Genomic DNA, 24,934 nt, shown 5'->3' with positions numbered 1-24,934 from the left:
ATTTCCTTTTGTTGTGCTGGTGATTCTACCTTTACCAGCACATTTACACCTGGGTGCTCAAACCATCAGCATTGACCAAAGTTCCTTGTGAGAACAACCCAAAGTGCATTTGCATTGTACCAGTTAGTGGCACTGAATTGTTTGCTAGAATAGCTTCTCTCCTTGTTTTCTGCAAAACAGACATTTAGCTTTGCAGGTGTGTGGGAAAAGGGAAGGAAAAAAGGACAAAAATGACAAAGATGAGAGTGTTACACGAATTTGTTGAATTGGTAGTGAACTGGTCTCACTTCTGCTTGCTTCCAGCTTGTGTATGATGCCATTGTCTTGTCATGTGAGCAAGGGTTGCTGTTCCCTGTGGGTCTGTATTGTTTTGAGTAACTTAGAGGTAGTAAAAATTGTATTGTTGTAGCTCTGTAGCACACTGGAGACCTATGGTCTTGTGCCATGGCTGCTGGGGATAAGGAAATCCGTGACCTTTGGGAATAGCTTTGTTTATTTAAGACTGGTGGTACTGCTAAAGTAAGAGAGCATTTAATAGAGCTTCAGGAAACATGGGGAAACAAGCACAAAGGTCCCAAGATGTGCGCAGAATGCCAGCTCCAAACCAGCCAGGTGTGTGACATCTGGGATTTAGTAGCCAGCTCTGTGCAGTTTTTGAAGCCTTCAGAACCTAGTCTGTCTACTTGGTGCAATTGGCTTTGAGAAGTTGGCTCAAGCCACTCACACATGGAAAGCAAGGAGGAGGAAGGACACTGCCTGTGACACTGTATGTTGGGAAATTTCGTTTTTGGTTTGTGGCTAATGGGATAGCACAGAAACATGCATTTTTAGACAGCTGTCCTTGCTAATGCTGTTTAATTGTAAATCTCAGGAACCACAAATTAATTACTCTCATTATTAAAATTTTCCAATATGAGCAACTGCTGGAAATAATTATGGGAAATTGTTTTGTCATATTTCCTGCCTCATATCTGTATATAAGCATTCAGGACTTGTATTCTTGTTTTGTGAAAGTAATAAATATTTCTACCCTGGCTAAACAGTCATTGTGTGCAAAATACAGTTAATTAGTGTATGAATGGAAGACTTAGAGTTGGAAGAAGTATTTAGATGGGACAGAAAAGGGCTATAATGTTGCACAGACTTCAGTCTGAGGTATTTCCTTTAACAGCATGTTCTGGATTTATGTCTTAAAATGCAGTTGGGGCAGAAAGGTTCATCTTGGCTTGATTAGTCCCTGGAGTGATCCTTAAGTTTTCTGTCCAAGGCTGCTGTATGTGCTACCCCTGCACACGGTGTGCGTGGACTGTTCAAGGAAGGAGTAAATGGCTTTTCTCCAGCCCCTGACTGGAGCAGGGGCTGCACCTCTTGGTCAGTCTCAAAAAGAAAGTCGTGGTGCTCGTTGCAGGGCATGTGACATTGGTACCAAGTTCATCTTGGATTTAGTTCCATCAGGGTAGGTTGAGATGTAGGTATCTGGTTGGGCACTTGGCTTTGGTGCAAGAGAAAATCCAAAAGGCCCATCTATAAAAGCCTGAAAACTGCTATGATACCTCCCTAAAGAGGCTGTTACAGCAAAAGTGCATGAACATGCCAGCAGAGGCAGGGTGGGCAGTATGCACGGGGCCGTGAGATAAATGGAAACTCAGACTGACAAGGAGCTTTCACTATTCACTTCCTATCACAATTCCACCATTGTCTGCTCCTTCTCTTTGATGTCTGGTTAAAGACACATCACTGAAACCCAGAATGGGGACAGCAGGTGCTATATGATCATTATGGATAGTTACTTATACTGTGTGATACATAAGGCAGCTGGGAGAATGTTGGATGTACTTGGAGATTAATTTCCTTTGTGGATTTTGTGTCTTTTGTGTAGCCCCAGTTAATACATCAAAACGAGCATCTGAGGCCACAGCTTCCTCCTGGGGAATGGTACTCTCCTGCAGGAGTACCCAAAATGCCTGTACAAAGGTGTGTCAGAAGAATAGGGAGGATTTTCAGCATGTGCTCCCTGCAATACCACAGAGGAACATGGTGCTTGGCAGGGAAATACGAGATGTCACCACTGTAGTCAGGAGCAGCTACAGCTTAGGTCGGGAAGTTTGCACACACACCGAGGATCCACATGGGATGGAGGTGTTCTGGGATCATGTTATAGAGGGGATGCGTGTTGGCTGAGCATCTCCCTGCTTGCATGGAGATGCTTGCATTGCCAGGAGGTTTTAAAATAATTTGATTAAATTAGGATTTTGAGTGGAAAGCTCTCTGAATCTAGTCTTTTGCCCTGGGATTTTAATGAAGTCTTCCCAGGGGTGTGAGTAGGATTGATGTCCTCGCACGCGTCCCGCCGTTCCCGATGGTTCTTTTCGAGCGGAGCAGCTGTGTCCCAGCAGGAGCAGGTGGTGAAATGGTCGAGCTGGCTCCAGCAGGAGGGGAGAGTCGGACGCTGGAGCACAGGGCTCGGCTGTGGAGCATTGTGCTGGGAGCCACTGCAGCCAGATGTCTGGGCAAACACAGCCAGGAAGGAGCTCCCCACACAGTGGTGCTCTGGCATTAATTTACCATCAGTAATGCAAGAGTGGGTTATGACTTTATTCTTCCTGGAGAAAATATTCCAGCCACTAGCTCAGATATTAAAGACCTCCGGTGATGTACGAGTGGTTTTCTTCTAAACAAACACAGCTTAACCCTTGAATTTTATTAAATCTGTCAGAGACGTGCTGAGAAACTTCTCTGTGAAAAACAGGTCTTCTGCTTTAATTTTGAGATGCTGTGTGACTCAGAAGTGTTAGTTGTTCTTTCACCTGCTAGCCTCAGAGCAAGTATCAGAGGGGAAGCTGGCTCCATCCTTCCAGACGATGGGAATGGTATGAAGAGGTGAAGCAGTTGCCCAAGCTCACATGGTGTGTTGGTGATTCCCCTGCCAAATCCGGTGCCTTGGGCCAATGCTGACCATTCTCTTCATCTCATGTTTATTACTGATACCTGTTGAATAAGAACTGGTGCTTCTTTGTTTCTGCTGTGTATTGCTGGCCCAGTTAAGGACAGGGTTTTTTTATCCTGGTTCCCCAGCAGATACATTTCACAATCCAGAGCAGAGAAACAAGGACGGCTGAACTGTGGCCAACACATCTCTGCAGTGCAGAAGCAATTGGTGTGTTTCACAAGTAGCCTCTCTCCCCATTCTTTTCAGTTCTTGGGCTTTGCCTATGTATGCCAGGACCAAGCCAGTGGGCTGCTATCCCATGGAAGTCCCTCCTGCTTGCCTGGGACAGAGTTGCAGTGGGCAGTACATCATTAAACCTTCCAAATTGCTTGGCTTTTTCTGTTGATAGAATCCAGTTGGTGATCAGCCATTGTAGAAGGAGGATGAGCTGGCAGTCATTGCATGCTGACCTGCAAGCAAGGTTGAAGGTGTTTGCAAGCACTCCAAATTCACACATGAAGTACACAACTCTTGGTTCTGTGAATTAACTGCTTGCACATGGGTCTTGCCCTTGCCTTTTGATAGACAGCCTGTGTCATCTGCTCAGACAGTGCCAAATAGCATGTCTAGGGGAAACAGAGGGCATCTGTGTTGGCTTAGTGTGGTGGAATGTGTCCCAAGCGTGATGCTGATAGCTCAGGTGAACAGAGGATTCAGTGCTTGATCCAGCTGAGCAAGCTGCTCCCTGGTATTTTTGAGGTTGATAGGGAGAGTAGTGGCTTCTGCTGGCTATATTGAAAAAGGTTCAGGATGGAAAAACTGGTTCTTGATGAAGCAGAAACAAACTGGTTCTTCAGTGTCTCTGATAGCAAGACAAATAAAACCCAGGAAAACACGTTTGTGTAGAGGTGCATGTGGGGTGAGTGCCGGGAGGAAATTCTTATTTTACATTTTCTGCTGAGGAAACAGTTCTTGCTCTGAGAGTCTTGGCCTCCACTTAATGGTGTTTTTCTTCCCTGGTGATGAACAGACGTCATCAGAAAGTCCCTTGTTGTTCCAGATTCTCTTTATCACGTATTTGAACAAAGACTTGACAAGGGGTTTTTTTTCAGGTATTAATTATAGTTGACTGCAAGGCTAATCCATCATCCTCTTTAGATGGAGTCACTGGGTGTTGACTGATATAACTGCAAATGTGATCAGTCTGCCATAGGTGAAGATGTAGCAGCTCTTCGTCAGAGTCATTTCAGTTTCACCCAACAGTATATAGAAGAAAAGCTAATTGTATAATAACAAAAGACAACGTTTGGAAGGAGATGAAAGATTCTGACATTACAGTTCTGTGATTTCTCATTTCAATTCCAAAGTGAGAAGGGAAAATATTCATGGCCACAACTCATTTTATCAGGTGTTTCTGGGCATGATCACTCCTTCTGAGTCCTGGGGTATTTTATCTTTTGTTGTTCGTGGCATATGGATGCTGAAGTACAAAGAAGCACAGAAAGCACCTGTGGTTTTCATAGCCCTCTGAAATGAGACCACAGGATCCAAGCATAGCCAAGATCCCAGCAACTGAGGACAGAGCTGATCTTGCCCCATCTGAGGAAAGCCTGCTGAAGTCCACTTTTGGGTTTATCTTTAAATGTTCCAAGTCCAAGCTCACATCTTCTGAAATGATATGTCCTGTTAAAGTTTGCAGTGATTCATGTGGAGTGCATTTTGTTGAGCAACTTCTTGGGTTTGTTTTGAAAGCAAGTGGCTTTGAATCTGTCTTGAGTAGTCTGGATCATTTATCTTGCCCTTTTCTGCATCTTCATGTGGTAACAGGGAAGTTGTTTAAGCAAACAAACATAGTTCAGAGTATGGATTTCACCTGGATATGGAATTGCGTAAAATGGGAGCATGAAGCATGACATCTCAGATAAGGTTGTTGGTCCATGTTATTTCCTTAGTTGGGATTTGAGGAAGACCTCCTCCTTGAGTATTCTCCTCCTTTGTAGAGCTGTGTCTTCACTGGTGGGAGGCACATTCCCTGTCATTTCCTGCTTCCATCTTGAGGCACAAACACCCATCTCTTCCCAAAGATGTGTATTCACAAGTTACTGCATTGTCAACATCTTCAATCTGCCAACACTACTAAACTTTGCCCCCTGAAGGAAGCATACTTCTATTTTGGATCTCACCTGATAGCTAATATCTTCCATTTGTGCTAATTAGTCACCAACCAAGCTGGCCACAGTCCATTGCCCATCTGTGCCATTAAATTGGTGGTCACTTGAAAACTAAGCAAAAGGCAGCAAGAAAGTAGCCTCAAGAGTTTGTTGGACTTAAGTGGCGTGAGGGACTTGAGACATCTGGAAGAAACCAGCCATGCAAAATCACTGTGCAGGGGATTTTGTGTGTAATTCCTTTAACTGGGCTTGAAAAACTTGTTTCTGTCACAGAAATACAAACTAACCAAGCAGTCACTCTAACTTGTTTTTTTTTGTAAAAAGCCAGCCTAGCTTGAATACAACAAAATTTAATTTGTGCCATCCTTGACAGTTGAAGTAAACCTGCCCTGTCGTGGGTTTGATCTGTCTGATCCTGCAGAACTGAGGGGCTGCAGAGCTGTTGCTTATTGGGTGTCTCATGGTGATGCTGAAAAATTCACAGTCCCATGAGTCAGCAGGAGGTTTCGCATTAACTTTAGGGTTGTAGTTTCACCTCAATTTCAAGGTCTCTGTTTTAATCTCAAGACTATCCTTGCTTTTCTGAGGAACAAACCTCTTGATCCAGCTTGCACTTTATTTCTAATTAGCATGTTAGCGTAGAACCTCACCTACAATACTGGGAAATGAAATGCTTAAATAGCTAAAATGGGATTTGAAGAAATGCAATTTATTAAATGATTTCTCAGTCATTGATGTGTTTAGCACGTATAGAAGACAAAATGAACTAAAACAGGCTTTGGCATTTCATATGGTTGAGTCATTTTTTCTGTTGCATCATGTATAAACTTTTCCCTACTCATGTATGTATGGTTGAAATTACTTTGAGGTTTTGAATTCTCACTTCAGCTCTCTGTTTTTTATTATTTTCAAACATTACTGAAAGTGAATTCTGTGCTCACATTGCCTTGCTGTCTAGTTATTTTGTTTTGTTTTGTTTTTTTAATAAGACAATAGGCAACATGCAGGTGGTTAAATGAGCTGGGGAGTTATTGGTTTCTCATGTTTAGGTAGGAGTAAAAGGCAGATATATTGATGGATCCATCACATTGTTCCAGGGGGAGCTGCTGACAAATATCCCTTTAGCCAGGTGGCCAACCTTGAAATCCTTTGGCAGTGTGGTCATCTCTTTTCAGATTCTCAAGCATTTATAGAGGTTCCTTGAAATTGGTTTAAAGACCATGAACATGGTGGTGTTGCAACCAGCCGAGATAGTAAACAGGTGTGTCTTTCCTTAAAAGAGTGCAAGAGAGTACTCTGAGGTTCTCCACGGTGGAAGAATGCTATTGCTCAGAATCCCAGGAGTTCTGAGATAAAGACTGGAGCACACAATGAGCACTGGGAGATGCCAGATAGAAATATGGCATCTGAATGGAGGAGTTTCCACAGGCCAGGCCCAGCACAGGAGCCAGTTGGTCTCCACATGCTGGGACCAACAAGATGTTGTACATTTTTCTTGGCATGAAGAAATCCAGCAGACAGAGGTGTGTCAAACCTGTCCTTCTGTGCCCACTTCATAGGGAGACATGGATACTCCTCAGGAGTGAACTGGATGACCTTCTTTCTTCAGAGTTCACAGCTGCCAGCTGCAGCTGAGCTCTGCAGGGGACAGAGGATTTGCTCCAACCCCAAGCAGCTGGATGAAGTAACATCACCTGGGCATCATCCCTTCAGGGAAATTGTCTGTAACTTCCTTTAGACCCAGCACTGAGGATCAGTGGTTTTGCCACAAGTAGCCTTTGTCATAGTGGTAGCACAGCAATGAGTACAAAACACAGTTCAGAGGAGGAAGATTTACTGAAAAGAGCTTGAATGGCCAGGAAATGGGAGCTACCACAGGCTTTTCTCCCAGCCCTCATTAATTTTCATTGTGGAAGAGGGAAGAGTTTGGAGAAGGGTTTTTTTGTTTGTCTGAAATAAAAAACCCCCGAACCTTTCGTGTATCTGTTGCCCCAAATGTTTTCAGAACTAGCGTGCAGCTGCACGGTCTGCCTTGTCTCGTTAGAAACTGGCTTGATCTTCAGTCTTGGCAGATTCCATGAGAGTCTAAGAGATCTATTAGAAGGATCAAAGGTGACTCTATGGTATGAGAGGGTAGGAATCTCCCAGCTTATTGAATGTCAGCTGTGACATTGCAGTGCCTGGCGTGTGTTGTGTCAAGGCTCTGCAGTTATGGCATGCTGGAAATGTAAAACTGGAAAGGGCTTTAGGAGATGATCCTTTTCCTGGCAGTAGCAGGAGCTCAACTGGTAGCAGTCCTGTGCTGTGTTTGTTGCTGCTCTGTCACTGAGCCTTTGTAGCTGCTGGGACCTGTGAGCCAGAACAGGTTGCTCCTGGGGTTGTCCCCATGACTTTCACCCTCCAGCCACACAGATACAAAGTGTGTGAAAGAAGTTGTTGTTGGACCTGTCCCTCACGTGTCCCCACTTAGTCATTGCCTGGAATCTGAAATGCTAAAGGCCTGGAGAAATCTTGTGGGGAACTCAGCTGAGTGTGCCAAGGTCTTCTGGGGAAGAGTTCAGCAGTCTGAAGGGCTCACCTGATTACAGCAAGGTTGTCATGCAGAGTGACTCACACGAGATTATCTTTGATGTCGTGGAGTGTTTCTTCCCATTACAGTTGACAGGACAGTTGGTCAGAGCATGGTAATAATGTGGGTTCAATCCCCCTGTGGGCCAAGTCACTTAAGCGTTGGACTTGGTGATCCTTGTGGGTCCCTTCCAACTTGGAATATTCTGTGATCCTGTGACAACCTGCTGGCTGCAGTTGTGATGGGGTTTTACTTGCTGGGGGTGCAGAGTAGTGCCAGAGTGTGAGATGCCCTCTTGTGCAGCCTGGGCAGCACAGCTGGATGCTCCCATGGCTTGTGGCGTCTCCATGGGCAAGTGGCATGGCTGAGCCCACCAGTGTGGCCAAAGCCTAGCATGGATCTTTGCTCTTCAGTTTTAAGTGAGGATTTCAGCTTTAGGTTGGGTTTATGGAAAGCAGCTTGAGGTCTGGTTTACAAAAGAAAAAAAAAATAGTCTTTTCAAAAAGCAATTTGTTTCTGCTTTCTGTGAGCAAGGCTTCCAAACAGACTCGGTCAGTTCTGCAGTATGATCAACAGGACTGGAAAAAAATACCAAGTGAAGTAAGGCAGTGGCTGTGGTAAACATGAACTGGGGCCTAGGATGTAGCTAATGGCATACCACAAAAGAGTCTCCTTTCACCCACCACGGACGGTGCCAGCAGCAAGCACTGCCAGCGCTGGCGTCTAGCAGAGGAAAGCATCATTTGGCTCCCTTTTGGATTTCATTACTCTTCCTGCACTCCCTCCTGCTCACAGCAAAAGCCTTTCCAGTTGTAAAGAAGTGAATTAACTGCCTTCGTGTCAGTGATGGATGAGGCGCTTTCTCCCCCTTCAAAGAGAGGAGCGGTGCCGGTGAATGCGGGATGGCAGAGTTGAAAAGTCCAAGTGGAACAGGAGAGCCCGTGTGGTGACCCAGCTGTCAGGCAGGACACCCTGGGGACCGCTCCCGCCGCTGCCCTGGGAGTGGGGAACAAAAACCACACTCAGCACACTCGCCCGGCCTCAAGGCTCTTTTTTTGTCTGTGTCCTGCTTTCAGTGGACTTGGGCACATCCCTGAACACACAGCAGCCGTTTGTGTGGGTTCAGGGAGCCTCAAAGGCTTTCACAGGGAGCTCCTCCAGGCTGCACAAAGCAGGGTTACCATGCTGGTACTCGGGAGATCTCCTTTCAGGCGTCCATGGCTAATCATATTAAAGGTGACCTCGTGGGCAGCTCTCTCCATTGTTGCCATATGTTTTGTCCAGTGCTTGAGTGATGTTGTGCATTGGAATGTATTCATGCATCGCCTAATTTAATCACCAGGCTTAATCCCCTCTCCTGTTCTACACCCTTAGAATTTACTGGCTCCTTTCTAGCCTCGCATGCATTGTTTGGGTCTCCTTCACAGCTAATACTGATGCCTGGAGAGATTTTTATTTATTTATTTACCTTCAGAAAGCATTTAAAAATATAATCTCGACCATAAGCCCAACAACCTCTCCAAAGGGAGAGCAAGCACAGTGGATGCTCTAGCAGGCTGATCCTTCTTCCCTGTGATCTTTTCCTTCCAGCTTTTCCATAGAAAAATTAGGGATTAGGCTCATGGGTTTAAAAAAAAGAAAAATACTACGAATGGAAAAATGACTGAGAAAGTGGTGTGTCTCCTTTTAATATTGTTGGAATAAATAACTAATTTTAAGAACTTGACTCTGTCTGTAAAATACGGTGTTGGTTTCTGCCTTTAAAACTTACTGCTTTGGTATGGACAATTCCTATTCCAGGGCTGACTGGACAAAATTAACCCAACAAATACCCAAGTCCATTGATCTGGAAAACTGAAAAGCCTGATTTATGCAAGACTACTGCAAAACTCTGAGAGCTCTGCAAGAGCTGCTGTGCTGCACAGCAGACAGGCATTTCTAGGGAGCAGCCTTTGCAGAATGTCTTAGAAGGATCATTTCTAAGCATTTTGGTAAGATTTCCCTGCTCCAGCTGATGCTGCCTTGTGGAGGGCTATGTTAAAAATGGGAATTTGAGATTCAGTTGTGTTGTAACTTGCTTTAGGTGTGGATGGGAGCAGTCCTGGTAAGGGAAGGCTGTGATGAGATTTTAGGGTGGTACACAATGAGGTTGCTTGTATGCTGAACCAGAGGCAGGTAACCTTACACTTGTTGAGGCAGATTGTTAAATAAACAACCTCATGCTTTGGGTCAGCTCTCAGAGTCTCCTGCCCTGCATACAGAATGCTGGCACCCACACCTGTAAATAGTGGAATACATCCTGGATAAGCTTAAACATAGATTGTACCTGAATTCCAGCTTTGAGTTTTCCTCTGTGTATGAGTGTGCACAGGCACACATGAGATCCTGCAGCCAAGTTCTCACACATGAGCTTGCTGATCTTCTCTGACTGTGTGCTATGTTTTGGGTTTGATGGGAGGAAGGAGGGATGATGTAAAAAGTTGCAGACTTGTGGCTGGTTTTAAAAATAGTTTTAAAATACTGTGTATCTTCATTTTAAAGAAATGCAATACTGCTTGGAAACCACAGCTACTGAACATAATCCATGCTGAGCCCCTTACATATGTTTAGTCACAGTGTGGAGGTGAGGGTTGTAACAGCCTGCTGTGCATTAGCACTGGAAGAGGATTCCTTGATCCTGCCCCTCACACTCCAACCCAGAGATCCACACTACCATCACGGGCTCTGACATCAATTTGGCCCTACAAAAATGCTATAGAATTTATACCTTTTCATTGTGAGCCTTGTCAGAGCCCTTTCTGAAGTGCCTACATGCAGAAATTGCTTCTCTGCTGAAGCACAGCCGTGTTGGAGGCAGAGGACAGCTGGCCGTGGGTTAGCTGGAGGGCAGGGTATCTGTCCTGCTGCCAGGGGGTCTGGGCTTGCCGGGACAAGTCTCCTGGCCACTCCTGCTTCCTTCTTTTCCTGTGACAGAGGAGCCTGGAGCTTCTAGGAAAATGTAGTTGGGAGCAGGTTGCTGGCAGAAGAATTCAACCACGCCACAACCAGTCTCTTCCCAGGGGAGCCCGGCAGTTGTGCTAACAGCAGCAGCTCTTGCTGTCCATGGGAATGGAGAGGAATGTCTGTGGAAAGCTTTGGATCTCCTACTCATGCACTGAGCAACTGTGCTTAGACACACCACGGGATTTTGGTGAAGTCAGGGAAAGGAGGTCACAGCACACGGCTGACCTGTGCCCAGGAGGAGGCTGCCAGCACTGCCCTGGTGGGATGTGGAGTGGTGTTCTGTGGCATGCAGCCTTAGGAAAAGATGCTCTGCAGCTCTGAGTGTGTGTGGCAGGAGATGTCTTCCCATCCCCGTGCTGTAACAGTGTCGGGGGAAAAGGTTTGGCCAAGGACACGGCACAGATACCTGCAGTCCTGGCAGGTTGTAACATACTGCAGGGAAGTCCAGGTTATCCCCAGGGGTTGAGCAAAGTTTGAGTCAGCAGCATTAGGTCTGGACTTCAGGACTTCCAGGTATTTCACAGCAGCACCCCAAGGGATGGGGGAGAATGGTGTATCTGTCAAACTGGGATCAGTGTGGTGTAATCAGGGTATTCTGCTCTGCGTAGTCCCAGTTTAATGGGTTGCAGATATAACTAAACCTAGAAATACTGTTGTGATTGCTCTTGTTACCTGGTAGAGCTCTTACCATGTCATCACAGGGGCTATTCATATTTTAATGGATTTATCTCTTGTATGGAGGATATTACAAGTTTTATCTGTCTTCCAGTGAGACACTACAGAAATCCCTCCAGGCATGAGGCAGTACCTGGGTGCTGAATTAATCTGTGCTCCTGGATTCTCACAGCTCCATTAGTGGCTTAGCAGGGGAGGCAGTTTCCATTAACAAACTTAAGAAAATAGGATTTGCTTTGTTTGATCTGCCCTCAGTTCCTTGTATCCTCCCAGTAGCAATGACAAAGACTGGGCACATTACAGGAAGGCACAAAATAGTCACAGGGAAGACACAAAATTGGCTGATTTGTAAAACATGTATCAGCATTTTCCAGGGCTCATGGGGTGAGGGAAAGTTGTGCTTATAGTCAGGTTTAGTCAAAGACACCAAACCTTTCTTCCTCCTGCCGTATACCCAGACACATCTGCACCCACAGCTCTTACCTTGCCTTCCCTGTGCCTTGAGCCATTTGAAGACAGCACAGTGTCACATCCTCCTCCAGGTAAGCACTGCTGTCTGCTCTGTTCCTGGTGTGAGGCTGGGGCAGCTCGTTGGGAACCCTCACTTCAGAGGCTGTGTGGTGCTTTGGGAAAGGCTGTTTAACCCCTCACTTTTCATCTAGTATTGCCATTAGCTCTTAATTTTTTAGAAGGGGCAGTCTTACCTCCCCAGGAGTCTCTGGGATTGTCTCAGATTCCTGCTTGCAATTTACCTTCTTACTATATCATCCTCCTCTCCCAAATTCCTGCTTTCCCAAGTGAATTTCCAGATCTCTCAAGTAAAGAAGAGACCACTCGGGCTGGGCAGGGTGAAATTGCTCCCCTGTTTCCTGCTAAGCCTGTAGTCATAATCAGTTTTCAAAATGCAAGAATTTTCTGCAGCCCAAAATCTCTTGTCTCAACTGAGGCTGGCAAAGCCCAGCTTGTAAGGGTTTTGTTACTGCACAAGGTGAAATCAGTGAAACTGTCTTTTACCAGAGCATATATGGGACTGAAAGACACCAAAAAGCTGGGAATGTTTTAAAGGGAGGCTGGGAGACAAGCTCTGAGTAACAAAAAATGAAACAGCTAAGCAGTGAAACTTGGCATATGTCTTGTTAGTGTCACATTTTTTTAATGTGGCATTTCCTAGGGATGTTTTGCTTCTGTTTTCAAGTTGGTATATGTGTAGAAAATACTTTTAACTTCATTGACAGTTCCCTAGTGGTCTAGGGCATGCAGTGCAGTGTCACAATTTGTTAGCTTTTGAAGAAGGTATTTTTAATATCCACAAATTCAAACTCTTCACAATTGTATAATCCGTATTTTAGTTTTGTGGTTTCCTAATCGTGCATGTAGAGAATGAGCTCATCCAGTTTATTAAATGAACGGAAGTATTCAGCTCTTCTTTCTAAATAAACCTGGATCCATTTCTTTGTGGATTGCATCTGAAACCTCTGATGCAGGCAAGTGTGAATGCTTAAAAATAAACTCATTTGCAGTTTATTTTTGCCAAGTGGTGAAAGTTGTCTTGTGCCCCGTCTTTCTAGAAAGGCTCTTGAGCTTTGACTTGCAGCTGTGACATAAAAGCCGAGGGTGTGGTGCCAGCTTGTGATTTCGGTGACAGCATCTGTCTTTGCAAAGGATCCAGCCACAATTCTTCCTGGTTTTGCTGTGCTGCCCAACCACCCATAGCAGAGGTTTTGGGGGCCACTAGCCATCAATAGGGCAGCCCTCTTATGTGCCAGGGAATATGTGCTGGTGACTTCACTTCTGTGACAGGGAGACCCCCTCAGTGCATCCCAGGGCTGATGTTTGGAAGGAAAGAGCTGTTGCAGCTGTGGGATAATTTAGTAATAGCTTATTGTGGCTTTGAGTCCCAGGCTGGGAACCTTTGGGTTTCCAGATTAATTTAAGAGGGAAGAGCTATCTTCTCTCTTCCATCTGCCACGTTAGGAATTCACTGGCTTTTTCCGTGTTTTATGCAGCTGTATAATGCAGGCAGCACCTAAGTAAATTACAGAATTTTAAAATAAAAGTAAGCAGTGTTTCCTCATTGAAATCCCAGATGTGTTTCAGCTCCTTCTCCTAGGCTGGATTGGGGTTTGATTTGACATTGTCCTTAGCCACATGCATGGATCCTGTAGCCTGTTAACAGAGGCACTTTACTGGCTAATATGCTGAGGAAATAGAGCAGCAGGGACAGCTTCAGGAACCTCCTCAGAAAATTTAAACCTTCACCTGGAAATTGTGCTTGTAGGGATGGGGAGAAGGAGCCTCACTGAGGAGGCAGTAGGTGTGAGGTACCAGTTTAGGACCAATTCATGATTTTCAACCAGTAGCAACAGCAGTCCCATAATCAGGTGCTGAGATTGGCCAAACATTTGCTGTCTGCAAAGCCAAAAGGAAAAGACTGCTCCAACCCAGTGTGAGAGGTAATTTGTTGAGCTGGTAGCAAGTTTCCTTGTCTTTCCTCTTTTTTCCACTGTAGGACTTTTGGTTTGTCCTTTATTACCCCCATCCTGTCCTTACCACATGTTCTTCATCTACTACCCAGGGTCTTTCTCCAGCAATTTTGTGCTGCAGCACAAATAGAAAAGCTCATGGAAGAAGTGCTTTGGTCTCCAGAGCAGCTTCTTTAAGTGAAAACACAGCTGTGAGGTTTGCAGCCTGTGCTGCTGTAAGGGCTCATCCAGCCAGCACAGCCAGCACCGCTGCAGTGCTTCCAGCACGCAGGAATTGGGAAATCCATTGTGAACAAGATTGAGTTTGATGGCCTGCGTGGAGGCAGATGGATGTATTTTTAAGGGATGAGGTGCCAGAAAACTCTGTGATTACGTTACTGGAGCATGGCTCGTTTTTTGTGGTTTTAAAAGTGAGTGTCAGGACTTGAGGACTATTTCTTTTTCGGGTCAAAACCGAAGTTTGGGCGGGGCATAAAAACCTGCTTGATGACTAAGTTTATTCTTAAAAAGCTTTCTAGAGCTTGCTGGAGAGGGGAGCCTTATTCCAACCCAGAACAGATACCAGTCTTTTTGGATTTCCATGCAAATGGGGTTAAAATTAAGTGCCCAGGGTGAAAAAGAAGCCCAGTGCCCAGGTTGACTTTCAGGAAACTGTTTTCAGTGTGATCTTTAGATCCAGTTCCCTGTTTTTTGTCTCAGAGGCTCATATTCTGCCTCGCCTCCTTGCCCTGGGTGAACTCTTTCTGCTTGAATACCCCCACATCAGTGGAATTACCTTGGCCAGTTCCAACCGAGCTGCCCTTACATCGCCCTGCGACTGGGACAGCTCAGCCCTGACCTGGTTCCTCGGCTGAACCGATAATGCCTCTCTGACACAGTGCATGTGGAGAGAAAACTTTTCATCTCATGACAAAAGTTTGATGCTCAGAGCCAGGCTGGGAACGGAGGATCCAAGCCAAGCCATTTACTCAAGGGGCATGCAGAATTTGCCCAGTCAGGTCAATATAGGGACTGGCAGCATTTCAGCAGCCAGAAGTGTGCTCTTCATGCTCTTTTCTCGTTGGAGCTACCAGGCTTTATCAAATGACTAGGCCCCCAGCTGCTGCAGGTCTAAAGCATTCTTTAAAATGAGGATGGCTGCTGGTTGCACTGAAACCCAGGCAAGTCTGGAGGTCCATGGCAATATGAAGCACTGTTCACTCTTTCTGAAAATCTCCTCTTAGCCTTGGTGGAAGAAGCCACAAGATGTAGGGAGCTTCCCCGACACCCTCACCAAGGCCTGTTTGCCTGACCAGGGCATGGGGTCCCCTCAGGGCTCAGGCAGCACTGAGGGGCAGCTGCTTCTTGTGTTTCACTGGTGTCTCATATCTGTGCACTGGTTTAGTGTCTGCTCACCTCTGCTGAGGGTGAGATGGGAGCTTTGGGTGCAGATGAAGCACGTCAGTGTCTGGCAGATGGGGGAGCAAGGAGCATCCTGCTGTCAGCCAGCTGCATCCTCAGCTGGATTTAAGGATGTAGGGATAGAGAGTGGGAGTGTGTTACTAATCCAAAGAGTGGAGTAATTGTACAAACAAGTGTTATGTGCACGCAGCCCTCAGTGCTGTGGGCTCAGGAGATGACTTTCCTTGAGGTGGTTTTCCTCAAGGAGGTGGCATTACCTTCACCTTGAGCTTGCAGTATGTGCCACCAAACCTCACCAAGGATCTGTGAGGGCTTCTGTGTGCTGTGAGCACATCCTCTTGCTCCATTGACCAGTCACAGGATAGTAAGCTCACACCTGCTTGGTGCTTTAAAAGAGATACTCCCATCCATGGAGTCAACAGCATCTTGCCCATCAAACAACCTGCCCCAGCCCCTTTGAATTTCAGTGCTCTGCTCCTCTTCTGTTTGAGTGTATTGCAGTTGTGTCTGGTGATGAGTGAGCCTATCCATCACTGTATCCAAAGAGATCCAAATTACTCCTTTTGACAGCTCTTATTCACACACCTCCCTGTGCCTCTGACATCTCAATTATTGATGGGTCTCTCCTGGTAGGCAGCACTCTGTTCTCAGCATGGCTGCCTTCCAGCTCCCCTTCCCATTGAGTTCATGCACACACCATGCTGAACACTGCTTTATGTGCAGAGCCACTGGAGTGGAAAGGGATCTTTATTAGCATGTGAGCTCCAGGGCTGCACAACCGAAGGGGGCAGTGCAAGCCAAATCACACCGCAGTCTGGTGCTGGGAAATTTGCTCTCCCCCTCCTCTCCCAGGGAAGTCCAGCAGAGTCTTGTAAAATGAAATTATTTCCCATGTTTAATGGCGAAGATCCCTTGATCTGATGAACCTCCCTTGTCATGGGGGTCACCCTGCACTTGCATTTCTCTGAAATGCTTCAGTCCCCCATTGCCCCTGCAGGTATGAAATGCAGTATTTTTGGGAGCAGTGCCTTCCCCTGTGCTATGGTATTAGCTTGTTTGCTGGCTTTACAGCAAGCCCCTTCTGACAAGGAGCAGTGACACACACAAAAAGGAGCTTCAAAGCAGCAATGTGGTGTTGGAGCAGTGTTGTCACATTGGTTAAGAGTTAAAGCTGTGCCAGAGGGGTAATTGCAAAAGGCTGCTAGTTTTGTAGAGCTTTGTGTATGCAGGAGGTTCTGGATGTCTCATGACATTGCTGCAGCAAAAGTCAGATAGAAGAATGATGAAGTGCTCGATCGCTCCTGACATTTGTCCCAGCCTTGCCCTGCAGCCTTCTGTGATTCAGAAGTAACCAGAGGTTTTGTGTGTAGTGAGTGAAGGCAAAAGGAAAGGGTATCTGCTGGAGAAGATGATAGGACCAGAGAGAAGCAGCACTCTAAGGGTGCAGAGAGCTGGGAAAGGACACTTGAGTTCTGTTTTCAGAAGTCTGTGGCAGCAGGCACTTCACAGATTAGCTTTAGCATGAGAGAATAAATCTGTGCTGACCTTCCAAAGCACTGATGTGCTGGGAAGCATGAGTGCCTTTACTCAGGCTCCAGGGCAGTGCAGAAGTGACAGAGTCCAGTCAGTGGAGCTCTCCTGAGGCTCCAGTGGCAGAGAGGACCAAACTGCAAGATGTTGAGTGAGTGTGGACAACTTTGTTAAGCTTAGCAGGAGGCTTATAGTTTCTGCATTCCCAGTGTGCTCCCTGCACAGCTAGTTCTTCCCTAGCTGCCTTACCTGCTGGCTTTCCACCCTGTGGTGAGTTTTGCCTGAGGGCTTTGTGCTCTCTGTAGAAGCCAAATACCACCAAAGGAGGAAAGGCAGCCAGACTGTTGCTGATGGTTGCACAGTCAGAGCTTGACTGTTCCTTTGGGATCAGTAAGGACTCCTGGTGACAAGCACAGGTCCCCTCTTCCCCCTCCAGGCTGACCATGACACTGCATGAGCAGGGCAGATCTGCAGAAGAGCATGGGCTGTGAATCAGTGACAGGACTGCTGCCTTGAGCTTTGGTTGCTGGAACAGACCTTTAGCCACACACCTCTCTGTGTGACAGCCTGACCCTGACCTTTCTCTGAGTGTGGTCCTCTTGTCACTGTGGATGATGGCAACATCCTCTTGCCTGACAGCATTGACCCAGATGGTCAAGCCATGTATAGTCCCCATCATCCAGGCCTTGCTGGCACTGGTAGATGATGCAGAGATGGCTGACCCTGCCAAGCAGGGTGTGTTTTATTTGTCTGGAATACCATGAGCAGACAAAGAAGGATTAAAATAACAGAAGGTTGAAAACCCGTTATCTTTGGGAACTGTGATCTTTCCTTTTGGGGTAGGCAGGTTCCATGGGACTTCCTCCCCCCCAGATAGTGGCAAGGTCACCTTCCCATTCCTGATTGCCCCAAGGCTTTCCCTGGCAGCCTGTCAAAACAAGGCTGTTTTCCTTCCCAGCCTTTTTCCTTCCCTCCTTCCTTTCTTCCCTCCCCCTGGACTTGTGTCATTGCACAGAGGTGGTTCCACCCTTGAGCTGTGCTGGGCACCCAGAGCCCAGGTGAGCTATAACCAGAGATGCTCAGTTAATGCAACCCCAGAGCCCACTTAGCTGAGACTTGCAAGCAAGAGATTCAGGCACTCCTGCATTTGTCCTGATCAAAATTATTTTTGAAAGTTGCCAAAATCACAATTGTGCCCAAATTTTGCACTTTCTTTTTTGCTTCATCTCCACTGATTCTGTGGTGCAGCACCTTTTCCACAAGAAAAGGATCTGGTGGATCTGTGTCTGCGATAATTGCTGTCCCTTTGGCCTCAGAGGTGCTTCTTGATATCCTAGCAGGAAGGCTTTAGAAAACCTGGCCCAGAAAAATTTGCTTTAAGCAGTTCCCAGTTCCTCCTTCAGTTCCCCAAACCAGGGACTCTGCTTTTAGAGCATATAGGGCCAGCAAGGTGATTGCTTGTCTCCCTTGGGGAGGTTCCTTTGTTGCTTGCTGACCTCCTGCTCCCATGTGGTAGCTGCCATGTGCCATTATAGCATCTGGAGAGGCTGGATCCACAGCCAGGCTTCAGGGATCTTTGCCAGAAGAAGCATTCCCAGCCAGCCCTGCTGGTCCTGCCATGGACACTGCTCTCCAAAGTGGCTGAGTGGTCTTGCTTGGTGCAAGGTCAGGGCTTCCAAGAAGGGGAGCTGGGGAGAGTGTTAAGAGGTCATGTCTTGACAGTGCTATGAGCTGTGATATGTGTACCATGGGCACTCATGTTATGTGGTGTTGCACGAGCTTGTGTTTCAGAGTGCCTTACACTGGTAGGGCTGTAGAAGTCAAGGCAGCTCAGCTGACTTTGGCCTCAGCCTAGTACTTGGTTCTTTACTCAGTATTCAAGGTGGTGAATTTTTCAATGATTTCTTGGCATGCAGTTTTATTTGGGTCAGTGAGAGCACAGTGTGTGACTTTGCTACTCTTTAGGGAAGGGAAAATCAGTGCATCATCTAGTGATTCAGCACACAGGGTTTCTTTACAGCCTACAGGAGAAAGATGTTTTAATTCTGTGTTCATTCCTGAATAAGCCATTAATTTGAGTTAGCAATTTTCTTGGAGCCCAGAGGAGAGGAGTCTGTGATCAAATTCAGTGGCTCAACACTGCTCTCCTCCTTTCTTTGCTTAAAAAGGTCGGGCTCATCATAACAAACCTCCTTTGACTTTTAGCCCTTGTGGTGATCATCCCAGACCATTTCAGGAGTCCTGCACAATCCAGCACCGGCAACAGCCCTGCTGATAGTAATCTCTGTGACCCCAAAAACAAACATGAAGACTGGCAGCTACCTCCTCTAAAGGATGGTGCCCCTCTTACCCTCCCTGCTGGCTCCTGGTCAAGCTCTGCAGTTCTTTAGCCGAGCCCAGGGGCTGTACTTCATGGCTGTGAGAGCTGGTGGGACATTGACCTGGGGGCCAGCAGCCTTCCCCAGGGTAATGAGGAGCTGCTTGGATGTGCAGGGCTGTTGCAGAACTCAGTTCCATGCTGTTTTCTAGGCAGTTTAGTGTATAAAATCACTGAAGACGTTTTCAGCAAAAAAGTCTCCCCACAGAACCATTCTGTTGCTTGTTGAAAGAGGATTAATTTTTCCCCCTTAATAAAACAAGCTGTGTTTGAAATCCAAAAACCCTTGCTGAATGCCTTCTTGGAGCTGCAACCAAAGCAGCTTCCAGGTCCCATTATAGCCTGCTGCTGGAGGCGGATCCAAACTGCAAACCCTTCTAACAGCTCTTTAATAACTCTGCACAGAAGGAAAAATCTGTCACCTTTCCCTCTGTGGTTTCTCCTCTGTTCTAATGCATTGGAGGAACGAGATGGAGCCGGGAAAGTTTTCAGAGAAAGACTCGTGGGAACTACAGCTGCCGATGGAGAAACTCATTTCTGCAGTGTCTGAGGGGAACCGCAGCGGCTGTGCTGAAGGCTGGTGTGTGTGGGTGGGTTTGGAGGGCTGAGCTGTTACAACCCGTGCATTTCAGAGGAACCACGAACACTTTATAGTAACAAAGGGTGGAAAAAGCAAGAGGTTTCTGCAATGCATGTGACTTTTCCCTGAGGTTTGGAACCCCACAGTATGTTCCAGGCCACGGTGTTTGCGTGTCAGCCTTGGTGAGTTAAGCTTTCTCCCACAAGCCTTGCTTGAAGTTGTTGTAATGACCAAGAGCCTAAAATCTTGCCTTTTTTTTTTTTCTCTCTCTTTTCATTGTCCCACACCCCTTCTCCTCTGTGCAGATGAAGCTCTCATTTACCTTGGACCAGGAGAGTGGGATGCCTCAGGGCTGTTATATCTATCAGTACCGGGACAGCAACAGGTAAGTCCTGTGGAAGATTACACGCAGCAGACACGGGAAGGTGCAGTGGCAGGAGACTGCCCTGCCTTCTGGCAAAGGGATCACAACTGCTTGTATCACTTAAAAGTAGATTAAAGAAGGCCTCAGGCTTGACCCGAAACTGGGAACAGCTCCTGTAAAGGCCAGGTTCTGTAAAATGCACGAGGCCCTGCAGCCCCTTTTTGTCCCTCTAGCTTTTAAGAGCTGTTTTTATTTGTCTAAAAGGCCTGCTCTTGGCTACCTCAGGCTCTGACAGAGCTCACCTGGGCCTTGCCCAGGGATGTTTGCAATTCACACTCAACACTGTTGGGGTGACTCCGGGAGCATGGCCTGGGGGAAAGCACCCAAAGGCTGCAGAGCACTTGAAAGCAGAGCTCTCACCTGTGCTTAGCTGGACCCACAGAGCACCCTGTTCTCTCTGCTGAAGCTCATGCAGGGGTTCACTGAGTGGCCTATGTGGTACCATAGCCCCAGTGCAGCCACGTGCTCTGTTTTTGTAAGATACTCTATGATATTCAAGCTTTGGATGTGTTTGGAGCACAGAGTCCTCTATTTCTAGGTATTCTGCCTATTTTTACTAGCTGCTGTAGTGAATTGGCACCCAAGATGTTTTTATTTCAAATCACATTCTCATTATCAAATTGACAGCAGCAGCAGAGTTCAGGATATTTCTGTGTTCGCCCTGAATACCAGTATGTCATAAATCCATGGCCTGTTACTCCACCCATGTAGTTCTGCTTCTTGCCAGTTATTCAAGCTAACCTAAAAAATGAGAGTATATGAAATTGTCAATGAACAGAACAGCCTATAATTAGATCTGCTCAGAAAGGCCAACAAGAGCAGTCCCAGCAAGGAAGAGGGACATCTGCAAATGCACAGAGCAGTGTCTTTGCTGAGAAATATTATTATTTAAACAAGAAGGAAGGTCATTTGTGGCAGACTCCTTCCTGCCTCTGGGTGGGTGATTAGCACGTGGTATGTGGTCCCATCCCAAGTATCCCAGGCCCAGAGCCTTGTATGAGCAGAGTTGGTGCCTCCAGCACCACCAAGCTCACCGGGCAACGTGCAGTTCAGCGCCAAAGCATAAAATCAGCCAGGGAGGAGTGTCTGTTTTCAAGGGTTTTAAAGGCAGTGGCACACAATGGACAGCAAGGAAAAGAAACCCCCCAGACCTGCTAGGCTTTGTTGAGGATGTTTATAGACCAGTGTTTCTAATTGTGTGGTGTATATCTCAAAAATCAGCAGCTGTGGTTTTTCTGCCACAGACCCTCCTCTCCCCAGGCTCCAGTGGGTGTTTTCTGCCATTGTTTGAGGAAACTCCAGGGACATGAGTAGAGCTGTTTTATTTAAGTGCTAAGGCCAGTAGCAATTCTTCTTGGAAACCTTGCTGTTAGCTGTGAGAGGCCCAGTGTGTGACAGAGTAGCTGTGTCACGTTAACAGCTGTTGATTGAGAGATGTATTGCTGTGTCCTGCGTTTCTGGCAAGCATGGGAGCTGAGCCACCCTGGGCCATGCCAGCCAGGATCATGGCTTGAAAAAAATACATTGTGGGCAGGATGAGTGCAATTGCAAGTAAATCCAGACTTTGCGTGTGCCTGACAGATCCAAACTGCAATTACACCTTCATGCAGGGCCCCATACTTTGTATTTCACAGCTTGCTTGACCAGCCTGGGGGGAGCAGGATCCCATTTCCCAGGGAGAGCCTTGCTAGGTTTGCACACGCACTTACCCACCTAAACCCTGTGTGCAGCCCAGTGCTTCTGACAGCCCTTGGCTGGGGAACTGAAGCATGAAGGTCTGTGCTACGGCTGACACATTCTTGAAGGTAAAATGCCCTTGAGCTGAACATGTGCTTGGTTCTGGAACCAAACACAAGAACTTTAAATTTGAATAGTGTGGGTAAGCACCAAACATGGCTCCTGCTCAGCCAAGCAGAGACTGTTCTTCTCAAGCATTGGGCCTGTCGTAGGGTTAATCTGATGTCCACACAGTAACATGGCACTTGTCACGATGGTTCTTCCTTGTAGTAATTTTCCAGGGTAACTTGTAGGGCCTGTGTTCTCCCAAGTGTAGTCAGGCTTTGACAGTACCCATCAGAACTCAGGGTGTAACACCTCTTCCACCTCCTGAAGATGTAGCCAGAAGCTAAAGCAACATAACCTTGGTGTCTGCATTGTATTTTGGAACCATTTACAGCCCAGAGAAGAAACACTGGTGACACACTGCAAGCTCATGCATGGGAAGGACTGGAAATGTGCACCCTAGAGCCCAGTGCCCTCAGCAAAGCATCAGACCTGGGACCTTCTCCAGAGAAAGACTTACGGCAGGCATGCAGTTGTGTGGAGCTCTTGAGCAGCAGCTTTAACAGGAGGAAGCTGAGGTGATTCTGGCTGGCAGAAACCCATTCTGACCTGGGGAGTGCGCCCCATGCCCCAGAGATCTGCACCAGCCAGGCTGTGTGTGTTAAGGCTTGGTGTCACCCTGGTCACTGATGGAATGTCCCTTCCCCTCCACGTGGCAAATGCTGTTCCAAGCTGCAGCCAGACGGGGCCACCGGAGAACAGCGGATATTGGTCTCCCACTTGGAGAACAAAGGACTGCAGCATTGCTGGAAGTGTAATTACCAGAGCAATTAAAATTTCTATTGATTAAGCTAGAAGTGCAAGTACCATGCAGGCTCTTACAAGGGCAATCAATTGGAATTTGTTCCCTTTGAAATGATAAAACCCTGCCAAGGAAATGTTCCTCCTTCAGTGAGCTGTCTGTTGCCTGCCTGTCTGCAGGAGCATTCATGGGCATACCACTCGCCCACTCCACCCTGGGTGCCAAGCACTTTGGGTGGACTGGACTCAGCAGAACCTTGGAAATCTTGGAAGCCTTGGATTGAGAGCAAAAGAGGTGCTGAGCACCCAGCTGCTTGCCCTGCCCTTCAAACCCCTGCTATAATAGATAGGTATCCAGTGGCACTTGATAGTCCCAGTGGCAGCTTGGAGCTGTATGGAGGAAGCAGGCTGTTAGTGCCCCTGCAGCCACAGGGGTGAGACCAGGGGACATCACTTCTCCTCTTCCTCCTGCTCAAACCTAGGCATTTTCATCCCCGGGGCATTCAGTCCTTCCCAGCCTGTCAGTCCTTCCTGGCCCCAGAGGAAGTGGCTTGACCTGACAGAAGCAAGCAGTATGCTTTTCTTTTTTAAGCTATGTTGTTTAAATTCTCCCTAATGGAGTTCAGTCAGTGTAGTGGCCAGAGTCCCAGGCTGGTGCTGTCCTGCGAGGGGAGCACTGTGCTGTGACACAGAGACAGACAGTGACAGATGCTGGGTGACACTTGGAACAGGAGCATACTGTCAACCCTCAGGTGGCCCTAGAGCAGTGACATCAAGGAGGGGATGGCCCTGCCAGATGTCCTGTCAGGTGTTGACACAGCACGTCAGGTGTTGACAGTGGGACTGGCTTTCTTTCACATTGCTGCTTGACACAGGCTGGATTTCTCTGATCCTGCACAGGATCCAATTGCAAAACCCAGCCAGGCAGTAAAAGACCATCAAGTTCATTCACATCCACCCTGGCTCATGGATCCTGTCTTACAGCGTGCACTCACTAAGTCCCTGCTCCAGGAATGTGTTATGGGCTGTGCTGAGGAAGTGCCAGCTGCCCACTCTGAAGCCAGCCTGCCCGGTGTGCCTGGTCCTGCTCCTGTGGGCTGCCTGGCAGCAGGAAGGATGAAGTCCTAAAGGTTAAGGCTCAGCATGAAAGACTTCTTCCAGCCTGTGTGCAGGAAGAGCCAAAGCCAATTCAAGATCCCCCTGGAAGACATTAATTGCAAGAATTCCAGTGTCTTTTGGCTGTATCCAAGAAATAGAAAATGCAATCTGTTCTCTGCACTCACCATCACCATCCAGATGCTTCTCTGGAGACTTTCTAGGCTCTGCCCAGCTACCCACAGCAAGTGTGATCCTTCAAATGCCTTTCTCTTCCCTCCCAAGACTCACTGATTACTGCCGCCTTTCTCAGATGATGCAGTGCTCGGGGTCTCTGCCATCCCACACCCACCAGGGAGGTGGAAATCCCTGTCAAGTATGACACTTTCTTGTCCCCAGCTGGTACTTCTGTAATACGATTTTCCTGCTCCCTCAGTGTCCAGGTTTTGGTCTGTTTTAGAGGTCCCTTCCCCACATCCCAGATTCCACCTTTGCCAATAGACCAGCTTGGTGTTCACCAATGAATTTCATTTTCATTCTGTGCTGCAGCTGCAGTTTGTGTCAGGATTATGAATTTGCAGTGGGGGCTTTCATGTTCTCTTCAGAGTAATTTCAAAACCCAGAGGAGCAGCATTTTGCATGGAAGCACTTAGAGACCTCTTACAAAAGCAGCATTGGAGTATTGATCACTTTTTCTCTCTGGGGACCCAGAGTGCTGCAGATTGAGCTGCTGTGCAGTGTAGCCACTTGCGGGCAGCACCACACAACTCTTCAGAATGAGAAGTGATAAACAGCTCCAGTTGAAAGGAAAAGTGGTGCCCCCTTTTATATAGAGATCAGTGATGTCTGGTACATTGGATTATCACTTGAAACACCAGGACTTCAAATGCCAGGGTGCATGCACTCCTGATGCTGACAGACTCATGATACATAATGTTGTTTGGGTTACCAACCGAGCTCTTCTGTGCAATCTTTTCATAAGGTGAATGTAATATCTGCAGTGATGTACCCAGTGTGACATCAAGAGAGCCAACATATAATTATGCTGGAATCCTTTGAATGGGTTATTTGTCACTAACACTTTAGCTCACTCCATTTATTGCTCCTATTCAGG

The 24,934-nt window shown here is 47.0% G+C and overlaps 1 protein-coding gene across 2 annotated transcripts in view; it reads left to right on the top strand.

Moving 5' to 3' along the window:
- DIS3L2 (DIS3 like 3'-5' exoribonuclease 2) overlaps positions 1-24,934 on the top strand; it is a 181,360-nt gene that overhangs the window by 124,061 nt on the left and 32,365 nt on the right. For both annotated transcript variants that reach the window (XM_041467906.1, XM_041467905.1), the window contains exon 15: positions 20,024-20,103. In XM_041467906.1, coding sequence (XP_041323840.1) covers positions 20,024-20,103 — 80 coding nt within the window. The remainder of the gene's footprint in view (positions 1-20,023; positions 20,104-24,934) is intronic.

Source organism: Pyrgilauda ruficollis, unplaced genomic scaffold (assembly GCF_017590135.1).
Source record: "Pyrgilauda ruficollis isolate IOZ18807 unplaced genomic scaffold, ASM1759013v1 scaffold21, whole genome shotgun sequence".
Classification (NCBI taxonomy): Eukaryota; Metazoa; Chordata; class Aves; order Passeriformes; family Passeridae; genus Pyrgilauda; species Pyrgilauda ruficollis.
The sequence above is the reverse complement of the archived record's forward strand: the minus strand, read 5'-3'. Positions and strand labels throughout refer to the sequence as shown.